At 51.6% G+C, this 27,258-nt stretch overlaps 3 protein-coding genes and 1 long non-coding RNA gene across 4 annotated transcripts; all 4 read right to left on the reverse strand.

Moving 5' to 3' along the window:
- Positions 1-297: 297 nt before the first annotated feature.
- mmp23bb (matrix metallopeptidase 23bb) lies at positions 298-6,892 on the reverse strand. The gene is made up of 8 exons (XM_047594620.1): positions 6,534-6,892; positions 6,065-6,147; positions 4,862-5,001; positions 4,536-4,703; positions 4,259-4,423; positions 3,942-4,052; positions 3,497-3,623; positions 298-1,148 (listed from the first exon to the last, which is right to left on the reverse strand). The coding sequence occupies exons 1-8, from the start codon at positions 6,573-6,575 to the stop codon at positions 956-958; spliced, it is 1,029 nt and encodes a 342-aa protein (XP_047450576.1). The 5' UTR covers positions 6,576-6,892; the 3' UTR covers positions 298-955.
- A 1,583-nt stretch (positions 6,893-8,475) lies between these two features.
- Positions 8,476-10,756, reverse strand: LOC125013745. The gene is made up of 2 exons (XR_007113399.1): positions 10,411-10,756; positions 8,476-9,375 (listed from the first exon to the last, which is right to left on the reverse strand). It is a non-coding gene; the product is annotated as an uncharacterized LOC125013745 (long non-coding RNA).
- A 287-nt stretch (positions 10,757-11,043) lies between these two features.
- Positions 11,044-19,055, reverse strand: LOC125013756 (segment polarity protein dishevelled homolog DVL-3). Its single transcript, XM_047594651.1, has 11 exons — positions 18,093-19,055; positions 17,811-17,871; positions 16,928-17,090; positions 16,796-16,851; positions 14,231-14,272; positions 13,904-13,980; positions 13,552-13,616; positions 12,982-13,062; positions 12,776-12,910; positions 11,257-11,454; positions 11,044-11,199 (listed from the first exon to the last, which is right to left on the reverse strand). The coding sequence occupies exons 1-11, from the start codon at positions 18,266-18,268 to the stop codon at positions 11,045-11,047; spliced, it is 1,209 nt and encodes a 402-aa protein (XP_047450607.1). The 5' UTR covers positions 18,269-19,055; the 3' UTR covers position 11,044.
- A 232-nt stretch (positions 19,056-19,287) lies between these two features.
- On the reverse strand, positions 19,288-26,802 carry rnpepl1 (arginyl aminopeptidase like 1). The gene is made up of 11 exons (XM_047594603.1): positions 25,141-26,802; positions 24,827-24,967; positions 23,414-23,565; positions 23,183-23,299; positions 22,141-22,376; positions 21,766-21,879; positions 21,562-21,674; positions 20,951-21,059; positions 20,641-20,868; positions 20,423-20,565; positions 19,288-20,329 (listed from the first exon to the last, which is right to left on the reverse strand). Exons 1-11 carry the CDS (start codon positions 25,639-25,641, stop codon positions 20,018-20,020), a joined length of 2,166 nt encoding a protein of 721 aa, XP_047450559.1. The 5' UTR covers positions 25,642-26,802; the 3' UTR covers positions 19,288-20,017.
- Between the last annotated feature and the right edge of the window lie 456 nt (positions 26,803-27,258).

Consider the following 27,258-nt stretch of genomic DNA (forward strand, 5'->3'; position numbering starts at 1 on the left):
GATGAGATTAGTCTGCGCCTGCGCAGTAGCTGGTTCCTTCCACCAGGCGGCGCCGTTTGGTTCATTCAAAATAAGAACTCAGAAACTCGGCTCATTATAACATAAGAGTCCAGCAGGTGGCGCTGTTGGAGTAGGAACCACTACCACCTCATATTCACCTGAGCGATGATTGACATCTATCCTATATTTGTGATATTTATAGATTTATCAGACGTCTCTCAGTGATCAGCTGTTGGTTTGTTTATGTGGATGCGGCGCCTCCTGCTGGTCGTTAAAGAAAAAAACAATCTGAAAACCTGAAGGAAAAGTTTTATTTTTAATAACCATCACATTTCTCCGGTTCACTCCTGTCATACGACACAAGAGCGTTACCATGGAGACAAATGTCCCAGTGGACACATGTCAAGGGGGACATCGTAGTAAATTAACTACTGCAGCTAATGTTGGCTAGATAAAGTTAGCCAGGCTATGCTAGCAGAATGCTAGAAAATGTAAATGCACAAGACAACATTTTTAACTAATATTAGAAGCTAAACTAAGCAAAACAATAATAACGAGCTGAGGTTGGCAAGAAAAAAATGTTAGCGAGATAATGTTAGAAAATTAACGTAAGTAGAATAATGCTCGCAAGCTAATGTAAGAAAGCTAACGTGAGCAAAACAACAATAACGAGCTCAGGTTGGCAGCTAATGTTAATGTAGCTGGCTAATGTTAGCTGGCTGCTAATGTTAGCTGGCTGCTAATGTTAGCTGGATGCTAATGTTAGCTGGCTGCTAATGTTAGCTGGCAGCTGTTCGCTGACGTCATGTTCGCTAACGTCCGGGTTTTAGCCGCTGTTTGTTTTGGACGCAGCAGCTGATCGTAAACCACCTGGACGTCTCACAGTTTGAACGAGGACATCGGCGGGACATGATGTCTCTGTGAGGACATGATGTCTCTGTGAGGACCCTCGTCCTCAGCTGTTGGACGGCGGTTCCGGTTTCAGGCGGATGGACCAGGAGTTCGCCGACACCACGTTTCCCTGGCGGTGGATGCGACAGGTGTAAACGCCCTCGTTAAACTCGTTAGCGACGATGCGAAGGTCTCGGTCCTTCAGGACGATGTGTCCGGGGACGGACGTCAGGATCCGCTCGCCATCTTTGAACCAGCTGCACAGAAACACTTGGTTTAGGTCCGATCGTCTCTGAGACTGAGATTTATTCTGCACATTTTAAAACACGACAAAACAGAACAACAATAACTAACATGGAAGAACAAAAGTATCATGAAGAGGATCAGACTTTACCCAGAGAAACGAAATCACGACAGAAAACCAGATTAAAGAGGAAAGTTTATTATTATTATTTAGTCTTTAAATGAAGAAGGTTTGAGCCGATGAGGACGTGGATCCACATCCAGGAAACTAAACTGACTGAGTGGATAATTATGAAACTAATGGCCATAAAGACATTATTAAAAAATGTTTTAAAAGGGTTTTATTTGAAGAAACGAAGACATGTTGAGCTCATTTGTTCTGATAAATACTGAAGACGCAGAGTTTAATGAATTATTGGAGCTGAGAAGGAAATAGTCTTTTTTTTCAAGAGAATAATTGGTTTAGTTGGTTTAATTTGGTGAGTTCTGGTCCAGACTGGAATAAAAAGATAAATCCCTGAATAATAAAGATTTAACCAGACTTTCATATTCACAAGAAAATTAATTATTCAATGTTTTTGTCCTTTGACGTAATGAGACCTGAGGTATAGTGACTGATTTGATACATTTATCACATGACTGATGTACACGAGGAACCAGGACAGATCCCTGTGGTACACCACAATTTAAGGATAAGATGAGATGAGATGAGATAAGATAAGATAAGATGAGATGAGATGAGATGAGATGAGATGAGATAAGTCTTCATCCCACAGTGGGGACATTCTGGTTGTTAACAGCAGCAGATATTTAACATTGAACATCAGGAGCAGTGAACACAGTGAAAACATGTGTGAACTGAAAAGAATAGAACATAAAAATATCACAAATATATAAGAAAGCTACAACAAACAAGGCAGCGTCCATGTAAAGAAGAGGAGGAGAGTTCACTGCTTTGAATGCAACAAACTGAAATCTGTGTGTTTAACATGATCCAGGTCTAGAAACGTCCCCCCAGCAGGTCTGACCCTGGTCTGACTGACCCCAGGAGCCGGCCCAGGCCCCGCGGCCACCAGGGGGCGCCCAAGAGCAATTGACAAGGAGCTGTACTTAATTAATTTGATTTGTCAGTTTATTTGTGCATGTCTGAGTGATGGTTTCTATGAGATATATGATTCTGTCAGCATGATGTAGGTCTAACCATCCTCTACATGTCAAAGCTCCACATCCTCCAGGGCCTCGGTAAGAAAGAGGAAGAGGAGAAAACGTCTTGGTGATGGAAAGTTTATCAAAGAGATTTGTGGAGCCGTTAATAGCAAATTATTATTAAAAACTAGAGACGTGTCATGTGACTGGCCGTTAAATCACGTCATGTTCACACTAACGTGTTTGTATTTGTGTGATACTGAGATTTAACTGTGACTGAGTTGATCAGCACCATCCGTCCTCAGGCTCTGCTGTGGATCAGATAAGGGACAGACTGTCCCCACACAGGACACATTTCATTAATATGTGTGTATGTGTTTCACCTTAGGTCCATCTGCATCTTCTACAGAGCTCTGTCTCCCACTGTCCCTGTCCACTGTCCCTGTCCCTGTCCCTGTCCCTGTCCACTGTCCACTGTCCCTGTCCACTGTCCCTGTCCATTGTCCCTGTCCACTGTCCACTGTCTCCCACTCTCCACTCTCCACTGTCCCTGTCCCTGTCCACTGTCCACTGTCCCTGTCCACTGTCCCTGTCCACTGTCCACTGTCCACTGTCCCTGTCCACTGTCCCTGTCCATTGTCCCTGTCCACTCTCCACTGTCCCTGTCCACTGTGTCCACTGATGGACATAGCTCTACAGACAGTGTCCAGACTGAGAGAACTGTCAGTGATTAGTATTGAAAAGTTCTTGCAGTGACGTCATAACTGACTCCGCCTCCAGGAAGTTCAGCTTGTGATGAGTTGAGGACGAACAGTCACATGAAAAAAAGTCAAATGTGTTGATTAAGGAAGTTTATTTTATTGATTTTTTTTAGTTTCATACATTTTCATAGGTTTAAGACCTAATTATTCAACTTTATATTTGTTTATAAAACATTTTTGTTGCCTTGTTTCAGGCAACTGTTCATTTATGTCATTGTTTAGTATTTGCTAGACATTTTATTGTTTATTTTATTTGTTATTATTTTTATACATGTAAATGATTTTATTTGTTGTTGCAGTTGTTTGAAAACAGAAATGATGATGTTTGTGTATTTTAACTGATTCAGAGCAGTTTTCACTGCACTTTCTGTTGAGTTACAACAAAAATAAACGTTATTACACCTGAAATATCAGCATGAAACACATGTGTGAAGACGTGTGACTGATCAGCTGACCTGACTTTGGGCGGAGAACGCAGGTTTTTGGTTCCACAGCGGAAACCGACCACCTTCCCACGGGGAACCACCTTCACCTTCAGGTTGGCTGGAGGCGGCGTCGCCGTGGCAACCGCATCCGGGGGCTCTGCAGCGGCAACGAGACCAGGAAGTAAAAACGTTTACGAGACGCTGTCAGAACCAGGTCAGGGGTCAGAGGTCAGGGGTCAGAGGTCAGGGGTCAGGGTTCAGGGGTCAGGGGTCAGGGGTCAGGGGTCAGGGTTCAGGGGTCAGGGGTCAGGGGTCAGGGGTCAGGGTTCAGGGGTCAGGGGTCAGGGGTCAGGGGTCAGGGTTCAGGGTCAGGGGTCAGGGTTCAGGGGTCAGGGTTCAGGGGTCAGGGGTCAGGGTTCAGGGGTCAGGGGTCAGGGTTCAGGGGTCAGGGGTCAGGGGTCAGCGATGGTCTCACCGTAGCAGAGGTCACAGCGTCGGGGACAGTTCTTCTTCATGAAGGTTTTCCTCCGTTCACAGAAACCGAGTCGAGCCCACGGGTCACAGACCCTCTTCTTGTCCAGACAACCTGAGAACCAAGAACCACACTGAGACCTGAGAACCAGGAACCACATTGAGACCTGAGAACCAGGAACCACACTGAGACCTGAGAACCAAGAACCACACTGAGACCTGAGAACCAAGAACCACACTGAGACCTGAGAACCAGGAACCACACTGAGACCTGAGAACCAGGAACAACACTGAGACCTGAGATCCAGAACCCGTCCTCACCGTAGAGTCTCTGGATGCCCCAGACGTCGTCCTGGTCCAGGTTCCTCTGACCCGTGTACGTTGCGTTCGGATGCATCAGAGCTGCTGGATTTCTCGAGTGCCACAAACCCAGAGCGTGACCGATCTCATGAGCCGCAACCTGGACCAGATCGTTGAGCCAGACGCCTGCAGAACCATCAGAACCACATCAGAACCACAGCAGAACCACAGCAGAACCATCAGAACAGGGGGGTCAAACATACAGCCGGGGCGGGTCCAACTGTTTTATTCCCGTCACCTTGTCTCCAGCTGAACCTGGACTTCCCGAGGATCCAGAACTCGTGGTTGTCGAAGTGGATTTCCCCGCGGGGGGGCAGGAAGGCGTGGGCCAGTTCCCCGTTCAGCCCGTCGAAGCAGGGGTGGAGCGGAGACCACCAGCAGTCTGTGTGGTTGAAGGTGTAGAAACCTAACGCACCCACAGGGACACACATGGGACACACTCATCACAGTAACACCAGCCCCCCCCCAGCCCCCCCAAACCCCACCACCACCAGCCCCCCCCCCTTCATCCCAGCGCCCCCTCCACCACGAGCCCCCCCCCTCCACCCCAAACAACTCTCGTACCGATGGTGATGTCCACGCTGGCGTTGCCGTCGGCAACCTCAGAGAAGGACAGAGGGGACACGTCGCTCCACTTGGTGAAGGCGATGCTGATGGCCTTCCTGGTGTCCTCCACGCCCAGCGTGTTAGGGAACTGGACGATCCTGAGGACAGGGACAGAGACAAAGACACAGAGACACAGAGACAGGGACAGAGACAGAGACAGAGACAGAGACAGAGACAGAGACAGAGACAGAGACACAGAGACAGGGACAGAGACAGAGACACAGGGACAGGGACAGAGACACAGGGACAGGGACAAAGATAAGACACGTAAACAGCTTTTAAGTGAAGGTTTTTATTATTGAGGGACTCCAGATCCAGATCCAGATCCAGATCCAGACCTTCATGGTCCTGAGGTGAAGTGGTGTCTCCCAGACCTGATCCCTGGTTGTTCAGTTTAGTTCCACTCGTCTTTACAGAGTTACTGTAGTTCAGCCTCAGTGGAGGGTTCTCCGGGTCAGTGGAAGGTTCTTCAGGTCAGTGGAGGGTTCTCCAGCATCAACCTCCTGTTTAAGGTCAGGCCTCAGTCTGGATCCAGGTCTGGACCCAGGTCTGGTCTTCATGTGGTTTGTGTCCATCTGTTCCGAGGTGGACTAGATGCCGGGTTCTGGATCATTGTCCAAGTTCTCAGCAGACAGACGGACGTTCTCCTTCAGGCTTTCTAGGTAGAACCAGAACTCATGGTTCCCTTGATCACAGCAAGTCTTCCAGGTTCTGAAGACCAGCACCCTACCAGGACCAGGACCAGGTTTTCAATGGTGGAGTCATGACCCCGGAGCTTAACCGAGCCCAGTGAGGCTGCAGGTTCTCCTCTGGTCCATGTGTGGATGATGGTTCTCACTGTGGTTCTCTTTAGAACCTGTTCCAGACTCACGTGTTCCTGAATGTCTCTGGATCTGGGTCTGAGGTCTCGCTGTGGAGGGTCTGTCCAGAACCAGGTCCTGTTGAAGCCGTTTCTAGACTGAGATCAGGTCTGGACGGGGCTGGAGGAACTGGACTCCACCGAGATCTGGATCTAGAGTCGCTCAATAATAAAAACCTTCTTTTAAATCAGTGAATCACTTTGACTCATATTTAGATTTAAACCAGGAACACGTTAATTCCTGGACCTGGACCTGGTCCTGGACCTGGACCTGGTCCTGGACCTGGACCTGGGCCTGGTACCTGTATGTGAGGTTGTGGTGAGTCCACTTCTGTCCCAGGGGGTTGACAGCGTAGCGTCTCTGTCTCCGTCCTCCTTCAGAGGTCTAGAAAACAAACGCACCCTGAGTCAGACCAGACCAGACCTCCATACTATAACCCCCCCCCCCCCCCCCCCCCCCCCTTCTCCCTGGGATCTGTCGGCCACATGTCAACACATTCCTACCCCCCCCCCCCCACATCCTACACACTGTTTACTGTCCATGGAGACAAGACACAAAGACACAGAGGACAGAGGACAGAGGAGACATGGACCAAAGAGTCAGATAAATGATATTATTGTTGTACTTTGGAATCAGTTTATTATTAATTAAATATTAATAAATATTAATGAACTAAATGAAATTAATTAATATTAATTCATATTTAATAATTAGATGCTTTTATTTTCTGTCTCTGAGCAAATGAAACGACTTTTATTTTGTTAACTCACCTTCATCATCATCATCATCATCATCAGCTGAACCAGGTCCATGTTGGGTTCTGGTCCTTCACGGTCCGGACCATGACCCCCCCACCCCGTCAGTCCGTCCGGTCCCGGCAGGAAACACCGAATCAGACCCGAACCGAACCAGAATCAGACCCGAATCCGGTTCGTCTTATTCCAGAACCAGCTGACCCGGCGGCGGCTCCGAGTCCTGGTCTGGTCCTGGTCTGGTCCTGGTCTGGTCCCGGTTCTTCTTCTGAGCTCCGGGACTAAGTGAGAGAAGTTCCCGGAGCAGAGCTGTGCTGCAGCGGGGCGGGTCCAGTCCAGAGGGGCGGGGTCAGGTGAGCGGGGTTTAACTCTTCACCTGCTGAGGAGACTCACCCAGACCCGCTCCACGGGGGGGGGTTAGTTCCGAGTATGAGTCCAGGACCAGAACCAGAACCAGGTCCTGATCCCGGTCCTTGTTCCAGGTGGAGTCTCTCTGGACCCATCGGGGGCCTCCTGGACCCGGGGGGGGGGGGGGGGGGTCAGACTGAGCCGGAGCTGAAGGACGAGGATTTAATGACTGGTCCTCCATTCATGTGTCCATCCACAGAGAGACACGGACACATGGAGACACTCTGTCCATGTGTCTCCATGTGTCTCCCTCCGGTTCCCACGCTCACTTCTTCTTTTTCCTGAATGAAACCACTCGTCTGTTTCTATTGGTCGGTGGTTGTCATGGAGACCGACTGAAAACACTGACGGGATGGAGCCTCAATAATATCAATATAACCAGGGGGGGGGGGGGGGTTAGGGAGACGGGGGGGGGGGGTTAGGGAGACGGGGGGGGGGGGGTAGGGAGACGGGAGTCCCAAATACACACATGTGCATATAAACACATTTAAACTGTAGAAACACAGCGGAAATAAGTGGATTTGTCTGAAATGTCTGCAGCTTAAAAACTGACTGGTTCCATAAAATCCTTCAGAAACGTTGAGTTCTGGGTGATTCTGGTTCCGCTAATGAAGGTCCTGCTGTTTATTAACACACATTGTTCTGTTGCTTCGTGTCTAAATAAACACAGAACATCTAAAGTTCTTCAGAGACTAAAAACACCTGAAGATCCAGGTTCTCAGCCCTGAAGGTCCAGCTCCAGATCAGCAGGAAGAACAGATTCATGCTTCATCAGCTGGATTCACTGCAGAAACACAGACAAACCAACATCTGGGCATCCAAGGGTTTCTATGGCAACCAATGACCTCATCCTGATCCACATGTGCAGGGAACCAGCCAATGACATCACAGGAGCTCCAGCAGCAGTGGTCAAACCAAACCTCCCTGTACGTGGTGGAAGTTTAGATCATGGCTTAAGGTCCTACAAGGCTGTGAAGAAGCCCCTGATCAATGAGAGACTGAGCTTAGACCCAAGAACACAAGGACTGGACAGTCAGGACCTGGAAGAAGATTCTGTGGTCAGATGAGTCCAGGTTCCTCCTGCTGAAGACCAGGCCAAGCATCATCTCCAGCATGGACAGAGCAAACCAACGGATTTAGAAGAATTAACAGTAGTGACTGAAGAAGAACGGGAGCAGATTATCTGAACAGTGTGAATTCTGGTGGGAACATGGAGCCAGGATTAGAGCTACTGCTGCTAATTAATATTAAATAAAAATATGAATCTGATGCTGCATCTAGTTCCTGTTCAGCTTTGAACACATTCTGTTATTTGTTGAAACTGTCAACAATTTAGTTTGGTTATTTTTTCTTGTAAACAAATAAGTATTATTTGTTTTCACACCTTTTGAAACAAAAGGTCCCAAAACTTTAGAATAGAAATTGATATATAAACACATGTAAACCTATAGAAACACGTCTATATATAAACACGTGAACAGAAGCTGTAACTGTTGCTAATCCTCAGATGCTAACGGTGCTGCCCTCAGCTGGTCACACAGTTTTACTACAGTTCATTCATCAAATCAAAGTTTATTAATTAATAAATGAATCATTTCTGTATTTGCAACAGTAGAAACAGGAATGATTCCACACATCACGCCAGAATAAACAGAGAAGAATATATATATATATAATAATAATGACAATATATAACTGAGAGAAATAAAAGCTGTAAAGTTACAGGTGTTAATCTATAATATTGTAGTAAAGTGCAGTAATGTGGTGTGTTTACATCCAGTTCAGCCTGAGTGGATCAGATAGAAACTTTCACAGTACATGACACAGTCGGACTCAGGTTCACTCCTGTTTATTGATGATGTGACAGGAAACAGAAGCAGATCAATTCTGAAGTTTATATTTAAATATTTTCTGCTCAGATTCAACAGCAACAACCTGAATCAGCTGCAGCAAAGACCCGGAAAAACGTCACAAAAGAACTGAAGTCGTCCTAAACATTTCATAACATGTCGACGTTTAGGTCTTTAGTTTCTGTCCCGGGGTCAAAGGTCACCAGCTCCAACATCAATAAACATTAATTCATTCATCAATTAACTGACGACCTCTGACCTCCAGTCATTTTCATCCAGGGTCACCATGGTAACAGCAGCCTGATTCTTCCTTTCTGCAGATGGATGGAGGCCCTGAAGGTCCACGCCGACCTGAGGACATCCAGGACATGGAGACAGCGCAGCGTCCTCCCGTCTCCTCCCGTCTCCGGCGGTTTCTCTGTCAGCGCTGTATTTTCTTTAGGTTTTGATTTTCTCATCCAACGCTACAAAAATCAAAACCTAAAAAAACCACAGAACTACAGCTCAAAGGAGACACGTCCTCCTGGGGACACCTGGAGACGAGTCCCTTTAATGTCCAGAGGACAAAGACGTGGTTGTCTTGTACAGGATGTTTGAAGAAGCTGGAGACGGAGACAGAGACAGACAGAGGTTGGAGGGAATTCACTGACTTTGATTTATCCATTTGATCAGATCCAGATGTTTCATTCTCAGCAGCCATGTTGCCGCGGTGACTCTGCTGCTGCCGTTGCCTAGCAACAGGCTCTCTGCACAGCACATGAGGCTGTTTCATGTTCCAGGGTGCAGGGGTCAGAGGTCATCCCGCTGTGTCCCCTCAGACGTCCTCAGGGACAGACACCAGGACTCTATCGGCTGGTTTCTGCAGCGCCCCCTGGAGCCAGGAGGTCCAGTGTGTTTCCACAGAAACAAGAACCTACAGTTCTTGTGTGTTAGTGTTAGTCACGAATAAACTACAAATATGGCGCTAGGAGAGAGCTACTACTGCATTCATCATTAAATGATTTAATGAATTTAAATATCAACCTGAACCAGGAAATGATAAACTATACACGCATTACTCATATTTAAGGGGGACTATATTTAAATAATTCATTCATTAGCTGTTGTTTTTTGTTGTTGTTTTTTTTACATTTAATAAAAGAGCCGTTTGAACAGACCTAGCTGTTAGCCCGTTAGCCTGTTAGCTTAACAGCGGCGCCGAGAAGCCTCACACACCAGCCTGCATTCACAAATCTGCCACTTTAAAGGGCGCAGTTAAATTTCAGGGAGCAAATGTTGAACCGTTCAGGCTGTTGGTCGTGTCGGTAACGGTAGAATCCCCCGGTACGTTCGGCTTTACGGTAACACCGACAGCAGCGAGTTTTTCGGTGTCGTTTTACCGACCTGTCCGCTGGAGTCACCGCCCATCGCGCTGCAGAAGAAGCGTTATTTGTGTCGGCTGGAGTCTAAAACCACACAGTTAAACATCGTTGAACGCAGCTGCTTTTTATCTGAGCCGAAAAGAAGAGCAGCTCATTCAGACTCGTTGATCCGTATGAACGCGGAGAAACGCGGTGTAACGGGCCCTGATAATCAGCGGATCAATTAAAACACGGATCTCTAACAGTGGTTCGTCACATGCTAGCTGTTAGCATCACCTGCTAATGTCCGGACCGTCGGTCTCCTCTCCGCGCGCCCCCGCTCTCACCCCGCCGGCCCCCGCTCTCACCCTGGGGTCCTGGGGCCTCTCGTCCGGACATTTGACCGTGAGACGCGGACACTCCGTCTCCTCCGGTCGGAGTCAAGATGTCCTCCTCAGCTGACGGTGCGCGGAGCTCCGCCCTCCTCCGGTTGGACCCGACTGCGCCAACAAACGCCCCTTTAGTCCCCGCAGCGCCTCCATTCACTCCCCTGATGTGGAGGTGTTGGTTTGATTGAGTCACCGGGTGGTCCCGGAGGCAGAGCCCCTCCAAACACATCATTATAACAACAATGAAACTCGTTCTATTTGATTTATTTCCATCAGTGACTGATCAATCACAGAACCTCTGGTCCTAGTCCCCCCTAGTCCTCCTCCCCCTCCCAGTCCTCCTCCCCCCAGTCCTCCCCCTCCTAGTCCCCCTAGTCCTCCTCCTCCCCCTCCTAGTCCTCCTCCCCCTCCTAGTCCCCCCCCCCAGTCCTCCTCCCCCTCCTAGTCCTCCTCCCCCTCCTCCTCCTCTTCTTCCTCTCCTCCCCCTCCTCCCCCTAACCCTCCCCCCCAGTCCTCCTCCCCCAGTCCTCCCCCTCCTCCTCCTAGTCCTCCTCTTCTTCCTCTCCTCCCCCTGCTCCTCCCCCAGCCTCCAGCTGGTGAGGGGCGGGGTCCTGATAGGGGGAGTCTGGGTGCCCCTGGGGTCCTGCTGGGGGGGCCAGTGGGTCAGAACCAGAAGTTCCTGGGAGGTCGAGGAGTTCTGAGGAGAGAAGAGGAGTGAAGTGATCCCGATTAAAGATGAAACTAGAAGGGGGACGTGGTCTGGCCTCACCTGGTCTGGCCTCACCTGGTCGGGGGTCCCTGAACACGTAGTAGCGCTGCTCCGAGAACGAGACCTTGTTGACGGTGTGACGGATCAGTCCGGCCTTCAGCAGGTTCCCGGCGTAGCGGCGGACTTCACGGCGGTCTACGAACCCCTCAACGTTCCTCTGGAGCCAGTCCACCACGTCTGAACCTGGAAGAGGAGCAAGTCTCTGAGTCCAGGGTTCCTAGGTCCAGGATCCAGGATCCAGGGTCTCTAGGGTTTCTAGGGTTTCTAGGTCCAGGGTCTCTAGGGTCTCTAGGGTTTCTAGGGTTTCTAGGGTTTCTAGGTCCAGGGTCTCTAGGGTTTCTAGGGTCCAGGGTTTCTAGGTCCAGGGTCTCTAGGGTTTCTAGGTCCAGGGTCTCTAGGGTTTCTAGGGTCCAGGGTTTCTAGGTCCAGGGTCTCTAGGGTTTCTAGGGTCCAGGGTCCAGGATCCAGGATCCAGGGTGTCTAGGGTTTCTAGGTCCAGGGTTTCTAGGGTTTCTAGGTCCAGGGTTTCTAGGGTCTCTAGGGTTTCTAGGTCCAGGGTTTCTAGGGTTTCTAGGGTTTCTAGGTCCAGGATCCAGGATCCAGGATCCAGGGTGCTGTGAGACCAGGACTCTGAGGCACTGCAGCCGGTTAGTGTTGTGTTCTTTTGTTGTGAGACACAAAGTTATTAATCAAACTGGTGATGGTCTTCTGGAAGCCCCCCCAGTGATGGTCTACTGGAGGCCCCCCCAGTGATGGTCTTCTGGAAGCCCTCCAAATGGGCCCTAACCCTAAACCCAGCCCCCCCTCCTCAGCACCGTGGACTTCAGGAACTGGAGACGAGAGACTGAAGGTTGGAAACAAAACTTTAGGGTCTAAAACGAATAGATGCTACACCAGGACGAGACCAGGACGAGACCAGGACCTCTGAGCTACACCAGGACGAGACCAGGACGAGACCAGGACCTCTGAGCTACACCAGGACGAGACCAGGACGAGACCAGGACCTCTGAGCTACACCAGGACGAGACCAGGACGAGACCTGGACCTCTACATACAGCTGAAATTAGGAAGTGACAGTCCACCGTTGGATTTATGTCTCAATAGGGACTGATACAGGCTACCATGATGCTAATGGTGCTGATGCTAATGGCGCTGATGCTAACGGCGCTGATGCTAACGGCTAACTGGGTCTGGGTCTAGCTGCTCTAGCTGGTCTAGCTGGTCTAGGTGGTCTGGGTCTGGGTCTGGGTCTAGCTGGTCTAGGTGGTCTGGGTCTAGGTGGTCTGGGTCTAGCTGCTCTAGCTGGTCCGGGTCTGGGTCTGTGTCTGGGTCTAGGTGGTCTGGGTCTAGGTGGTCTGGGTCTAGCTGCTCTAGCTGGTCCGGGTCTGGGTCTGTGTCTGGGTCTAGGTGGTCTGGGTCTAGGTGGTCTGGGTCTAGCTGCTCTAGCTGGTCCGGGTCTGGGTCTGTGTCTGGGTCTAGGTGGTCTAGGTGGTCCGGGTCTTACCAATGAAAGCGTTGGGGATGCTGATCTTCAGCCACATCCTGTCCCGGACCTCTAGCCCCGCCTCTGGACTGGCCATCGCCTTGACGACCGTCTCCATGTCACTGTGGACGCTGAGCTGGGTGTCCTCGGGGACGCCTAGAAGACACCAGGGGACATGGTCACATGACGGCGTGGGAGCGCTGCAGTGGCCGATGGGGTCGTCGTACCGTAGTGGGGGAGGAGTCTGCCCGTCATGGCGGCCGTGTGAGACACCCAGGCAGCTGGATCGATGGGGCGGACCGGTTCACCTGGACACAACCAAGACCAGGTCACTTCCTGAGACAATTCTGCTTCCTGTCTGAGGTCTGAGAGGTCTGGGGTAGGACCAGGGGAGGACTGACGAGGAGGTCTGGAGAGGACTGAGGAGGACTGGGGAGGTCTGAGGAGGTCTGGGGGGGTCTGAGGAGGTCTGAGGATCGTGGAGAGGACTGAGGAGGTCTGGGGAGGTCTGAGGAGGTCTGGGGAGGTCTGAGGAGGTCTGAGGAGGACTGGGGAGGTCTGAGGAGGTCTGAGGAGGACTGAGGAGGTCTGGGGGGGTCTGGAGAGGACTGAGGAGGTCTGGGGGGGTCTGAGGAGGACTGAGGAGGACCAGGAGAGCTGAGGAGGTCGGAGAGAGAGGATGGAGAGGCTGAGGAGTTCTGGGGTACTGGCTAGGAGGTCTAGAGGTAGGACTGGAGAGGACTGAGGAGGTCTGGGGTCTGAGGTGAGGAGGTCTACTGAGGACTGAGATCAGAGATCCATCGGCAACGAGAAACCAGGCGGATTTGGATCCCAACACTTGGCTACGGTCAATGTCACCGGACTGAAAGACAGAAAGAGGATCACTGGTCTTTACTGGTCTCTACTAGACTCTACTCTAGCATTATCAATCGTGCTACTAAAATCAGTAGTAGTACTATCAGTAGTAGTACTAGTAGTACTATCAGTAGTAGTACTATCAGTAGTAGTACTATCAGTAGTAGTACTATCAGTAGTACTAGTAGTACTATCAGTAGTACTATTGTAGTACTATTAGTAGTAGTACTATCAGTAGTAGTACTATCAGTAGTACTATCAGTAGTACTATTAGTAGTAGTACTAGTGTCTGACCCAGGCTGGTGGACGATGTCTCTCAGGATTCTGACGGCGTCGTCGTTGTTCATGTTGTCAAACTGGATGTCGTTGACCTGAAGACAGACAACAGTATTAGTACTACTACAACTACTACTACAACTACTACTACTACTACTACTATTACTGCAGTATTACTACTGGAGTACTACTACTACTACAAACACTACTACTACTAATTCTACTAGTACTGGCACTACTATAGTATGACTACTACTACTATGGTATAGTACTACTACGGTATTAGAGCTACCACTCCAGTACCAGTGGTAGTACTAGTAGTATCAGTAGCAGTAGTACTAGTACCTGCAGTAACATGTCTCCCGTGGTGCCGTCTCGCCAAGTCCTCTTATGATGAGGATTAATTCTGTCTCTCTTTCAGAACTGCACGTACTGACCAGGAGGAGACTGTCTGAGGGAGGGGGACGGGGAGGGGGGACGGGGACGTGGGAAGACAGAGGGTCTCCTCTATTGCCAGTCATGTAGCTCTACAGCCTGAGACACATGGTCCCATATGAGCTGGTTCTGGTTCTGGTTCTAGAAATAAAATGAAGGAACTCACCGAGGTTCAGAGACACAGTGAAGACATTCAGAGACGGTCAGTGGATATGAGGAGTCGATGTGGGGGGTGTGTAGGGGTGGGGGGGGGGGGAGGGGAGTGAGGGTGGGGGAGGTAGTTGGTGTAGTAGTGGAGTATAGTAGTTGTTAATTGAGTGTAAGTGTTGTGTAGTGGTTGTGTAGTGGTTGTGTAGTAGTGTGTAGTGGTTGTGTAGTAGTGTGTAGTAGTGTGTAGTAGTTGTGTAGTTGTGTAGTTGTGTGTAGTAGTGTGTAGTAGTGTGTAGTAGTGTGTAGTATTGTGTAGTTGTGTAGTTGTGTGTAGTTGTGTGTAGTAGTTGTGTAGTAGTGTGTAGTGATGTGTAGTAGTTGTGTAGTAGTGTGTAGTAGTTGTGTAGTAGTGTGTAGTAGCTGTGTAGTAGTGTGTAGTAGTGTGCAGTTGTGTGTAGTAGTTGTGTAGTAGTGTGTAGTGATGTGTAGTAGTGTGTAGTAGTTGTGTAGTAGTGTGTAGTAGTGTGTAGTAGTGTGTAGTAGTGTGTAGTAGTGTGTAGTAGTGCGTAGTTGTGTGTAGTAGTTGTGTAGTAGTGTGTAGTAGTTGTGTAGTTGTGTGTAGTAGTTGTGTAGTAGTGTGTAGTGATGTGTAGTAGTGTGTAGTAGTGTGTAGTTGTGTGTAGTAGTGTGTAGTAGTGTGTAGTTGTGTAGTTGTGTGTTACCTTCTCCATCTTCAGGTGTCGTTGTCGTGCTGAGGAGCTGCTCTGTTCTGTTGATTGGCTGCACCTGCTGTGACATCACAGACACATGATCAGCTGGTCTGGTCTGATCAGCTGGTCTGGTCTGGTCTGGTCTGGTCTGATGTGGTCTGGTCTGATGGTCTGGTCTGGTCTGGTCTGATCAGCTGGTCTGGTCTGATGTGGTCTGGTCTGGTCTGGTCTGATCAGCTGATCTTCTTTTATATGTTGGACTGAATGAGCCGTCATGTGACCGGCATCAGCCAATCAGAGCAGGAGGACGAGGACAGAGCATGAACAGGTTAATTAGAGCAGAAGAAGACGCCCCGAGGAGGAGGAGGAGGAGGAGGAGGAGGAGGAGAGGAGGAGGAAGGAGATGAGGAGGAGGAGGAGGAGGAGAGGAGGAGGAAGAGGAGGAGGAGAGGAAGGAGGAGGAAGAGGAAGGAGATGAGGAGGAGGAGGAGGAGGAGAGGAGGAGGAGGAGAGGAGGAGGAGGAGGAGGAGGAGGAGGAGAGGAGGAGAGGAGGATGAGGAGGAGGAGGAGGAGGAGGAGGAGGAGGAGGAGAGGAGGAGGGGGAGGAGGAGGAGGAGGAGAGGAGGAGAGGAGGAGGAGGAGAGGAGGCCATAGTCTCAGTATGCAGGTCCTGTGTGTACGTGGGGGCGGTGCCAGATGTTGAGACCCGCCCCCAACACTCCACTACCTGTGTGTGTGTGTGTGTAGTAGTGTGTGTTCCAGGTGTGTGTGTGTGTGTAGTGTGTGTGTGTGTGTGTGTGTGTGTGTGTGTGTAGTAGTGTGTGTTCCAGGTGTGTGTGTGTGTTCCAGGTGTGTGTGTGTGTGTGTGTGTGTAGTAGTGTGTGTTCCAGGTGTGTGTGTGTGTGTGTGTGTGTAGTAGTGTGTGTTCCAGGTGTGTAGTGTGTGTTCCAGGTGTGTGTGTGTGTGTAGTAGTGTGTGTTCCAGGTGTGTGTGTGTGTGTGTAGTAGTGTGTGTTCCAGGTGTGTGTGTGTGTGTGTGTGTAGTAGTGTGTGTTCCAGGTGTGTGTGTGTGTGTGTGTAGTAGTGTGTGTTCCAGGTGTGTGTGTGTGTTCCAGGTGTGTGTGTGTGTGTGTGTAGTAGTGTGTGTTCCAGGTGTGTGTGTGTGTAGTAGTGTGTGTTCCAGGTGTGTGGTGTGTGTGGTTACCGGTGTGTGTTCCGTGTGGTGTGTGTAGTAAGTGTGTGTTCAGGTGTGTGTGTGTGTTGTGTGTGTTCAGGTGTGGTGAGTGTTGTCAGGGTGGCCATGAGTGTGTTTTCCAGGTGTGTGAGTGGTGTGCTTAAGTAGTGTGTCCAGTGTGACGCAGTTGAGAGTGTGTTCCAGGTGTGTGGTGTGTTGGGTGTCAGGTGTGTGTGTTAGTGGTGTGGTGTGTGTATGTGTGTCGGTTGTTGTTGTCAGGTGTGTGGTGTGTGGTGTGTGTGTTGTTCGGTGTGTGTGTGTTGTGGTGTCAGGTGTGTGTGTGTTGTTATGTGTGTCCAGGTGTGTGTGGTAGTGTGTCGTGTGGTTGACCGTCGTCTCGATGAGAAGGACGCCTGCCGCTGTGTTTGTTGATAGCTGTACCTCATGTCGCCGCCCTTCGACCGCCAGTTGAAGGGCGTGTCCATTCAAAGATCCACCTGCAGAGACAGCAGCCAATCAGAGGCAGCTCCGCCCCCCCCCCCCCCACCACACACACACACCCTGGGTTCTTACCTGTCCTCTGGAGCTCCTCAGCTGATCCCTGGAAGGACGGAGGTCTGGACTGTCCAATCACACCTGTCCTCTCTGGTGGGGGCGGGGCCTGACAGGTGGGCGTGGCTATAGACTGGCTATCACACACCCCCAAATCTGACGGGCAGGTGTCAGAGGACACCACCTGGAGGAGGACAAATTAGTGTGTAGTAGTGTGTGTTAGTGTGTGTTAGTGTTTGTGTGTTAGTGTGTGTGTTAGTGTGTGTTAGTGTGTGTTAGTGTGTGTGTTAGTGTGTGTGTTAGTGTGTGTTGTGTGTGTGTGTGTTAGTGTGTGTTAGTGTGTGTGTTAGTGTGTGTGTTAGTGTGTGTTAGTGTGTGTTAGTGTGTGTGTGTGTGTTAGTGTGTGTGTTGTGTTAGTGTGTTAGTGTGTGTGTTAGTGTGTGTTGTGTGTTAGTTGTGTGTGTTAGTGTGTGTGTTAGGTTTTGTTGGTTAGTGTGTGTTAGTGTGTGTTAGTGTGTGTGTTAGTGTGTGTGTTAGTGTGTGTTAGTGTGTGTGTTAGTGTGTGTTGTTTGTGTGTGTTAGTGTGTGTGTGTGTGTGTGTTAGTGTGTGTGTGTGTGTGTTAGTGTGTGTGTTTGTGTGTGTGTTAGTGTGTGTTAGTGTGTGTGTTAGTGTGTGTTAGTTGTGTGTGTTAGTGTGTGTTAGTGTGTGTGTTAGTGTGTGTGTGTGTTAGTGTGTGTTAGTGTTTGTGTTAGTGTGTGTGTGTGTTAGTGTGTGTTAGTGTTTGTGTTGTGTGTGTGTTGTGTGTTAGTGTGTGTTAGTTGTGTGTGTGTTAGTGTGTGTGTGGTGTTGTGGTGTTGTGTGTGTTAGTGTGTGTGGTGTAGTGTGTGTAGTGGTATACTGTACGACTCGTCCGTTAACCAGTGGCAGCCTGGACTCATCATCACTGATCTCCTCTTTAACAACACTGGAACACACACACACACACACACACACACACACACACACACACACACACACACACACACACACACACATTTTATTCTATTTCATCTGTGTTTTATTTATCTTTGTGCTCATTCTGTTGTTTTGATATTAAACTATTTAAACCAGAGCAGGTTTTGTTTCTGGTCTTATTGGACCCAGGATCCAATAAGACCAGAAACAAAACCAGAATCACGGACTCACCCGAAGTCTTCGTCCACGGACTTGAAGAAGAATTTCACGCTCGGTTTGTTCAGCGCGTGTTTGAAGTCCGCCAGGGTGACGCGCTGCGCGGGCACGTTGATCCGGATCAGGTAGGGCGTGTCCTGGTCCTCCAGGTGGTAGATGATCCGGGTCTCCTCCGCCATGCTGTCCCCCATGGAGCCCGGCACCGGGGGAGGAGGAGGAGGAGGAGGAGGAGGAGGAGGAGAAGAGGAGAAGAGGAGGATGAGAAGAGGAGGAGATAGATACCGAGGGACACAGAGACACTTGTCTGTCCCTGTCCCTGTGTCTCTATGTCGCTCTGTTCCAGGTGTTCCGGAGGCCTGTTACCATGGCAACCAGCTGGTCCTCCTTTCTGAGCATGCTCACATCCAGCAGCTACTGAGCATGTGCACAACTCCCGGTCCTTTTTTTTTTAAATAAACTTTATTAATCAGTAGCTTCCAGTACAAACACGTTTCATCTCATTCCACAGAAACATTTTCAAACAGCTCACGAATACAAAGTCTTATTTACACCTGGATCAAGAGAAAAAAAACAGTGTTCAAAGTGTAAATCCTGTGAATGATGTTCTTCTAAAATCCTCTGACCTTTTTAGTTCTCATTGATCTGTGAGGAAAGTTCCAGATGTGTTTCCAGTCCAGGTTCTAATAAAGTTCTCATGCAGAGTTCACCTGAGTTCTGCTGTGAAATAATGAGCAGATACTGATAATGTTCTGTCTGGGATTGATTCATTAATAGTATTTATTATATAAAGTTACAACCTTTACAGCAACGTTAATAATTAAACACGTTAACAGCCTGAAACAAAACACGTTTGGTTTGGTCTCAATACTTTATTTCACTTTTCATGAGGTTTAAAAGGTTTAAAAGGTTTAAAACTCTGCATAATTAAGGCTGTTCCTGCTGACAGGTCACTGCTAGCTGCCCTCTAGGGAGGAGGAGCAGGAGGAGGAGGAGCAGGAGGAGGAGGAGGGGGAGGAGGACGAGGAGCAGGAGGCGAGAGGATGAGCAGGAGGAGCAGGAGGGGGAGGAGGAGGAACAGGAGGAGGAGGAGGAGGAACAGGAGGAGGAGGGAGAGCAGGAGGAGGAGGAGGAGGGGGAGGAGCAAGAGGAGGAGGAGGAGCAGGAGGAGGAGTTTAGTCCTAAATCACATCAATAACAGACGAGAAGCATCTTCAGTGTTTCAGGTTTTTATTGTTTTGTCTGAGGAGGCGTTCATGGCCGCTGGCAGCAGTGGGACGTTTGAGCACCAGAACCAAACGGTCCCAGGGACAGTGAACGCAGCGTTAAGGCTCTGGAGGTAGTAACAACCAATCACAGCAAGGCACCAGGACAGGCCACGCCCCCTTCAATAAGTTAAGGCTCAGAGGAAGTCGAACCGACTACTCTTCAAATTAAGAGTTCTATTGCACCAAGGAGGCCGGGGGGGCCGGGGGGGGCCACGGGGGTCCCGTCTAGAGTCTGGGGGCCACGGGGGTCCCGTCTGGGGGCCGGAGGCCGGGGGGGGCCACGGGGGTCCCGTCTAGAGTCTGGGGCAGCCGGGGGGTCCACGGGGGTCCGGTCTAGAGTCTGGGGGCCGGGGGCCACAGGGGCCGGGGGGGCCACGGGGGTCCCGTCTAGAGTCTGGGGGCCACGGGGGTCCCGTCTGGGGGCCGGAGGCCGGGGGGGGCCACGGGGGTCCCATCTGGGGACCAGGGGCCGGGGGGGGCCACGGGGGTCCCGTCTAGAGTCTGGGGCAGCCGGGGGGTCCACGGGGGTCCGGTCTAGAGTCTGGGGGCCGGGGGCCGGGGGCCACGGGGGCCGGGGGGGCCACGGGGGTCCCGTCTAGAGTCTGGGGGCCACGGGGGTCCCGTCTAGAGTCCGGGGGCCAGAGGCCGGGGGGGCCACGGGTTGATCAGCGGACGTCAGGCCGACACGTTGACGTCCAGCAGAGCGATGGAGGCAGGCGTCCCAGTGCTGGAGGCGGTTGCCGTGGTGGAGGCGGTTGCCGTGGTGGGGGAAGTTGCCGTGGCGGCGGGCAGCGGCTGCAGTGGGGGGGTGGAGGGGGGGCTGGAAGGGGGCGGGGCCGGGCCGGTCTGGAACAGGATGTGCTGTAAAGTCCGTCTCAGGTTGGGATGGAGGCGGAGCTGAGTCTGGTAGAAGATCTCCACGGCAACGCACTTCATCACCCCGGCAACCAGGTCCTCGTAGAGAGGAACCGTGTACATCCGGGACGTCTGAGGACGGGGGACAGGAGGACAGGGGACAGGATGAGGTTAGTTCATCAGTACTTTTGATTAACGCTGCGGGACGTTGGTTCCTGGTCTCACGTGTTTGTGCAGGAAGACTCGGACCCGGGGCAGATCCGGGTAGAACGAGTTCCTCACCACCATCTGGAGCCACCGGATCTGGACCTCAGCGTTCAGACCGTCCAACAGGGACGAGTAGCAGGAGGACAGACGAGACATCACCTCTGAGACACAGGACACACATCAACCAATCATCAACCAATCAGCTGGGCCCTGACTCATCGCCATGGCAACAGTACCGTGGTGCAGAGGGGACCGGTCCAGCATCCGGTCCAGAAACAGGACAATCTGGAAGGTGCTCCAGGAGGACAGGTCAAAGGGCGCCAGGCTCAGGGGGTCGGGGGGGGCGGGGCCCCTCCACAGGTCACACAGGTCCTGGACCGGTCCAATCAGAGCGCCCCCTGCTGACAGGTCCGGCTCATAGGGGGGCGGGCCACACCCACTCAGCCAGCGCTCAAACTCCAGACCTGGGACAGGAAGTACGTCAGAGGGGAGGGACTACAGAGGGGAGGGGGAGGGGCCAGTGTTACAGGGGGAGGAGCTACAGACCTTCTCTCTGAGACACAGCTTCGTCCTTCAGCTCCGGAAAATATGAGAGGAAGAAGTCGATGAGATCCTGAGCTACGACGCTCTGGAACTGGAACTCTGAGATGTAGTCCTGGAGGACGGGGGGACAGGGGGACAGGGGGACGGGGGGAGGAGGGACAGGGGGACAGGGGGACGGAGGGACAGGGGACACATCAGGTGTGAACTAGTCACATGATCTCAGAATAGTCACAAATATGTTGACAAATGTCTCTCAGTGTGTGTCCCTGTCTCAGTTTGTCCCTGTCTCTCAGTGTGTCTCTGTCTCTCTGTGTGTCCCTGTCTCTCAGTGTGTGTCCCTGTCTCAGTTTGTCCCTGTCTCTCAGCGTGTGTCCCTGTCTCTCAGCGTGTCCCTGTCTCTCAGCGTGTGTCCCTGTCTCTCAGCGTGCCTGTCTCTCAGCGTGTGTCCCTGTCTCTCAGCGTGTCCCTGTCTCTCAGCGTGTCCCTGTCTCAGTGTGTGTCCCTGTCTCAGCGTGTCCCTGTCTCTCAGCGTGTCCCTGTCTCTCAGTGTGTGTCCCTGTCTCAGTGTGTGTCCCTGTCTCAGTGTGTGTCCCTGTCCCTCAGTGTGTCCTCACCCTGAGGAAGCAGTCGAAGCGTCTCACGTCTCCGCTCAGCTGGGACAAGTAGGACACGAAGCAGAAACCTTTCTCATACGTGAACAGGTTCATCAGAGAGCTGGGGTTCACACCTGGAGGAGGACACAGAGGACACAGAGGACACACCTGGAGGCTCACCTGGACAGGTGTGTGTGTGTGTGTGTGTGTGTTTGTGTGTGTTACCTGGTTCAAACTTGACCTGTAGTTTACTAACAGGGTTGTCGTCTCCAAGGAGACGCAGTTGTCTGTGGAGAGCGTCCAATCGAACGACAGTTTCCAGACACGTGAACGCCTCACCTGCAGACAAGGAGCCAGGTTAGCATGCTAGCCTATATGCTAGCTGACCTGCTAGCCAACCTGGTGGCTAGTTAGCTCCAGTTATCTCCAGTTAGCTCTGTTAGCTCAGTTATCTCCAGTTAGCTCTGTTAGCTCAGTTATCTCTAGTTAACTCTGTTAGCTCTGTTAGCTCTGTTAGCTCCAGTTATCTCTAGTTAGCTCTGTTAGCTCCAGTTATCTCTAGTTAACTCTGTTAGCTCTGTTAGCTCTGTTAGCTCCTACCGTAGGCCTCGGTGGTGATCCTGCGCTGGGCGTAGGTCGCCAGCCCCTCGCTCAGCCACATCTCCTCCCAGGTGGCGTTGGTGACGGCGTTTCCGAACCAACCGTGGGCGATTTCATGGATGACGTCGATGAGCAGGAACTCGCTGCTCTCCAAGATGGAGGCGATGATGAAGGTGAGGCAGGGGTTCTCCATGGCAACGATGGGGAAGGAGGGCGGGAGGAAGACGATGTCGCACCTGAACATGAGACACGTTTATGAACCAACCAGGAACCAGGAACCAGGAACCTACATAACGGAGCTCAACATCCGACTTCCTGACCCGTCCTCGTCCCAGTTTAAATGCAACGGAAGAAAATCACATAACTGATGGAAACACCTCCTCCACCTCCTCCTCCTCCTCCTCCTCCCTCCCTGCTCCTCCTCCTCCTCCTCCCTCCCTGCTCCTCCTCCTCCTCCTCCCTCCCTGCTCCTCCACCTCCTCCTCCTCCACCTCCACCTCCACCTCCTCCTCCATCTCCTCCTCCTCCCTGCTCCTCCTCTCCTCTCCTCCTCCCTCACCCCCGTCCTCCTCCTCCACCTCCTACCCTCCACCCTCCTCCTCCATTCTCCTCTCCTCCTCCTCCTCCCTCCTCCTCCTCCTCCTCCTCCTCCTCCTCCTCCTCCTCCTCCTCCACCTTTAGGGGGCGATACGTGTCTTTTCAGCAGGTTAATACCACGTTAATACGTCTCCTTACAGGTCGAACTATTATGTCACGTAATAAACTAAATAATAAACTAGGACCAGGAACCAGATATGAGACCAGGACCAGGAACCAGATATGAGACCAGGACCAGGAACCAGATATGAGACCAGGAACCAGATATGAGACCAGGAACCAGATATGAGACATTGATTCATCTGGATTTAACTCAGGAGAAATAGACATTTTGAAATGTCTTCTTCTGTCGTGGGATGAAATTCTGGGGCTGAACCGTAGAGTTTGTGTTTCACTGAGAGAAGAGAAGAAGGGTGAAAGCTAAGGGGGCGTGTCTCAGGCCTACCTGCCCCACAGGTAAGGTCCAAACAGGTCCTCGGCCACGCCCAGCCAGCGCTCCACGCTGCCCCCTAGCTTCTTTACTGCACACGACAACAGACAAGGCTCCGCCCACACACGACTCCTGGCAGGAACCATGGGAACCACAGACAATAATTAACTGATCAATTAAGATTCAATTAAGCATAAATTAGATGTTAATTAAGCGTTAATTAAGCGTTAATTAAGCGTTAATTACCTGGGGCCCATGTCGGCGTGATGCAGCTCTCCAGCCACCAGCGCCACCAGGTAGGACGGGACCGGGAACTCCATGGAGAACTGGAAGACTCGGTCCTGCTTAGAGTAGGAACTACGAGACGCACTCATCAGCACGGTGACTCCTTCTGGGACCTGAGGAGGAGGAGGAGGAGGAGGAGCAGGAGGAGGAGGAGGAGCAGGAGGAGGAGGAGGAGGAGGAGGAGCAGGAGGAGGAGGAGGTGGAGGAGGAGGAGGGGTGGGGAGGTGGGGGAGGAGGGAAGTGAGGAGGAGGAGAGAGGAGGAGGAGGAGAGAGGTGAGGAGGGGGAGAGAGAGGAGAGGAGGTGGAGGAGGAGAGTGGAGGAGGAGGAGGAGAGAGGGGAGGAGGAGGAGGGAGGAGGTGGAGGAGGAGTGGAGGAGGAGGAGGAGGAGGAGGTGAGGAGGTGGGAGGGAGGAAGTGGAGGAGAGGGGAGGAGGAAGAGTGGAGGAGGAGGAGGAGGAGAGAGGAGGAGGAGGAGGAGGAGGAGGAGTGGAGGAGGAGGAGGAGGAGGAGGAGGAGGAGGTGGAGGAGGTGGAGGAAGTGGAGGAGGAGCAGGAGGAGGAGGTGGAGGAGGTGGAGGAAGTGGAGGAGGAGGAGGAGGAGGAGGAGGAGGAGGAGGAAGTGGAGGAGGAGGAGGAGGAGGAGGTGGAGGAAGAGGTGGAGGAAGAGGTGGAGGAAGAGGAGGAGGAAGAGGAGGAAGTGGAGGAGGAAGTGGAGGAGGAGGAGGAGGAGGAGGAGGAAGTGGAGGAGGAGGAGGAGGAGGAGGAGGTGGAGGAAGAGGAGGAAGTGGAGGAGGAGGAGGAGAAGGAGGAGGAGGAGGTGGAGGAGGTGGAGGAAGAGGAGGAAGTGGAGGAAGTGGAGGAGGAGGAGGAGGAGGAGGAAGTGGAGGAGGAGGAGGAGGAGGAGATGGAGGAAGTGGGGAGGAGGAGGAGGAGGAGAGGAGGAGGAGAGGTGAGGAGGTGGGGAGGAGGAGTGGGGAGGGGAGGAGGGAGGAGGAGAATGGAGGAGGAGGGAGGAGAGGAGGAGGGAGGAGTGGAGGAGGGGAGGAGTGGAGGAGGAGGGAGGAGGAGGAAATGGAGAGGAAGTGGAGGAGGAGGAGGAGGAGGAGATGGAGGAAGTGGAGGAGGAGGAGGAGGAGGAGGAGAGAGGAGAGAGGAGGTGGAGGAGGAGGTGGAGGAGGAGGAGAGAGGAGGAGGAGGAGCAGGAGGAGGAGATGGAGGAAGTGGAGGAGGAGGAGGACGTTAGCTTGTTAGCAGCTAAAATGTTTCCAGAATGATTTCAGGTGAATATTTTCTATTGTTATAACTATTAATTAAGTAATTATAGGCTGTTGCATCTCTTCCTGGTTCTGGTCCTGGTCCTGGTTCTGGACTCACCCGGACTGTGGCGCTGTAGGTGGTTTTGACGGCCGGCGTGTCGAAGCAGGGGAAGAAGGAGCGGTTGTAGACGGAGTGTCCCTGGGTGAAGACCAGAGGACGGGACCGTCCACAGGTCAACTCTGGGTCCAGCCACCAGATCTGGACAAACATAAACCGGGTCACCTCAGAACCAGAGAGAGACCTGGACTCAGCAGAACCACCAACACTACTACTAGTAATAATAAACATAATAATAATTAGCTCCAGTTAGCTCCAGTTAGCTCCAGTTAGCCTCTGATTAGCCTCTGATTAGCCTCTGATTAGCCTCTTACCGCCGGGCCGTCGGTGGTGGTGTAGCGGACCGTGATCTGGATCCTCTGACCCGGTCTGGTTCCGGTCGGGAGGCTGATGTTGAGGGAGGAGCCGTAGTCTGTGAAGGGGTCGACCCGGTACGTCAGGGAGACCGGGTCCTCCGGCCCCCGGTCTCCAGAACCAGGGATCTTACAGTCGATGGAGTGGATCAGCAGAGAGGGGTGCGAGTCCAGGACCAGGGTGCAGACCCCCGGCTGGACCGGGACCAGGTCCAGAACCAACCAGCCCCTCATCTCCTTCACGGCAAAGTTGAGCCTCAGGTCCAGGTGGAAGTGGTGCAGCGTGAAGCTCCTGAAGTTAGAGGCCGAGGCCACGTCCACACGGGGGCGGCGCGGGGACCTGGGACCGGGACCAGGACCTGCAGAGGGCCGGCCCGGTTCCCCCGCACAGAGCCCCCCCGAGACCGGGAGGGACTTCCTACAGCAGCACAGGGAGGTGGGGGTCTGGTGGAGGTCGGCCATGACTGCACCACTCAGACCAGGACCGACGGCATCAGAACCGGCAGGAAGACAAACACCAGGATCAGGACCAGGACCAGGAACGGGAACAGGACCAGGATCCAACAAAGACTTTACATAAACCACAAATAAATAAGGACACTTGGAAACCAGAGCAGAACCTGGATTAAGTGGAACCAGATTAACTCTTTAAAGCATCGTTTTAAACCGGTTTAACCAAACCAGATGTACCAGGGCTGGCTCCATTCAAAGCCCCGTTGAAGAAAAGTCTAATTTAACGCAGCGGCTGATGCCGGTGAAGGCACCGGGGTCGAGGACGGGGTCGAGGACTGGGTCGAACCGAACTGTTCCGTTCCCAGTCAAACCAGCAAAGAACGTAACAGAACCAGTTTAACATGAGAATATTTAACTGGTTCAACCAGACACGGACTGACTGAAGGAAAGCGCCATTAACTCCATCCAAAACCTCATTAAGCAAACGTCTAATTCAGAGTATTTCCTCTTTTCCATTTTAACCCGGGCCAGACTCCACTAAGAAAACAGTTAAAATAAAGTCCGTCTGAAGTCAAACACTTTAAAACTAACGCTGTAAATTAGGATCAGAGTCTAAACTTCCAAACTAAACTTTAATAAGTGAAGTTAAACAGTTTAAACTACATTTAAAGAGAGTTTCAGTCGAGGCTAGCTGCTCTCTAATTAGCATACTAAGCTAAACACCAGTGCACCAGAGTCCATTTAAAAAACAGGCACTTTAAGAAAAAGAAGCAAAGTTCCCCTGAGAGTAGCTTTAACTAGTTACTAATCAAACTAACCGAAGCTTTAACTAGTTACTAATCAAACTAACCGAAGCTTTAACTAGTTGCCAGCTGAACTAACCGGTTCCCAGCAACATTAACCAGCAGCTGGATCATTTTTAGAGTCTAACCCGACAACAGCGTCATGTAAAATCCATCAGGATCCGGATCCGTGCTCCTTGTCCCGGTCACCGGCCGCTGGTCCCGGTGTCTGACCGGAGACCGGTCACACCGAGAGGGGAGACGCCGAGAGAGGACACCGGGCAGGGGACACCGAGAGGGGACACCGGACACACCGCAGACACCGGAGACACCGGAGGGGAGCGAGAAGACCAAAGAGTCCGGACAAAACAGGAAGTAAGAAGAGCGGAGGGAAAAGTTGTTGAAGGCCGCAGGGGGCGCTGCGGAGCCGGGACACGGCTTTTAATTTAATTTAATTTCATTTCATTTAATTTAATCATCGTTTCCATCTATGTAACCATTAATCAATGTGTATATGTATGTATTATGTATTCATTGTTTCATCCATGTGCTCATTCATTCAATTCTTTATTTGAAAAGGGACAAAACACATTAACATTTTATATCGGCTAATCACCCGTTAGCTGAGACTTATTACATCTTCAGGCGTCTCAAACCCCCTCACAAAACGAGCCCTTTACTCCAGGATAGAGTCCTCCTCCTCCCTTCATGGTCCAGGCTCCTGAGTCCTGTTCTCATGAACTGGGTGTAGTTATGGAGCAGGTGGTGCCACGGACCTGAGACCTGATCCGAGACCAGATCCGAGACCAGATCCGAGACCTGATCTGAGATCTGATCCGAGACC

The sequence above is a fragment of the Mugil cephalus genome, chromosome 9, assembly GCF_022458985.1.
Source record: "Mugil cephalus isolate CIBA_MC_2020 chromosome 9, CIBA_Mcephalus_1.1, whole genome shotgun sequence".
Lineage (NCBI taxonomy): Eukaryota > Metazoa > Chordata > Actinopteri > Mugiliformes > Mugilidae > Mugil > Mugil cephalus.

Bases quoted from the DNA above. Each gene is read 5' to 3' on its own strand.
- LOC125013756 (XM_047594651.1), bottom strand. From the start codon at position 18,268: ATGGGGGACAGCATGGCGGAGGAGACCCGGATCATCTACCACCTGGAG. The intron at 17,091-17,810 runs GTACAGTATACC...GTCCTCCTCCAG, and splicing joins CACTGGTTAACGGACGAGTC to GTGGTGTCCTCTGACACCTG. The intron at 11,455-12,775 runs GTAAGACCCGGA...CTCCTCTTCCAG, and splicing joins CATCCCCAACGCTTTCATTG to GTTCAGACGTGGTGGACTGG.
- mmp23bb (XM_047594620.1), bottom strand. From the start codon at position 6,575: ATGGACCTGGTTCAGCTGATGATGATGATGATGATGATGAAG. The intron at 5,002-6,064 runs GTACCAGGCCCA...CCCTGTCCTCAG, and splicing joins CACCACAACCTCACATACAG to GATCGTCCAGTTCCCTAACA. The intron at 4,053-4,258 runs GTGAGGACGGGT...CTTGGTTCTCAG, and splicing joins GGGCATCCAGAGACTCTACG to GTTGTCTGGACAAGAAGAGG.
- rnpepl1 (XM_047594603.1), bottom strand. From the start codon at position 25,641: ATGGCCGACCTCCACCAGACCCCCACCTCCCTGTGCTGCTGTAGGAAG. The intron at 22,377-23,182 runs GTAGGCCTGAGA...TCTCATGTTCAG, and splicing joins GGACCTTACCTGTGGGGCAG to GTGCGACATCGTCTTCCTCC. The intron at 21,060-21,561 runs GTGAGGACACAC...CCCGTCCTCCAG, and splicing joins GCTTCGACTGCTTCCTCAGG to GACTACATCTCAGAGTTCCA.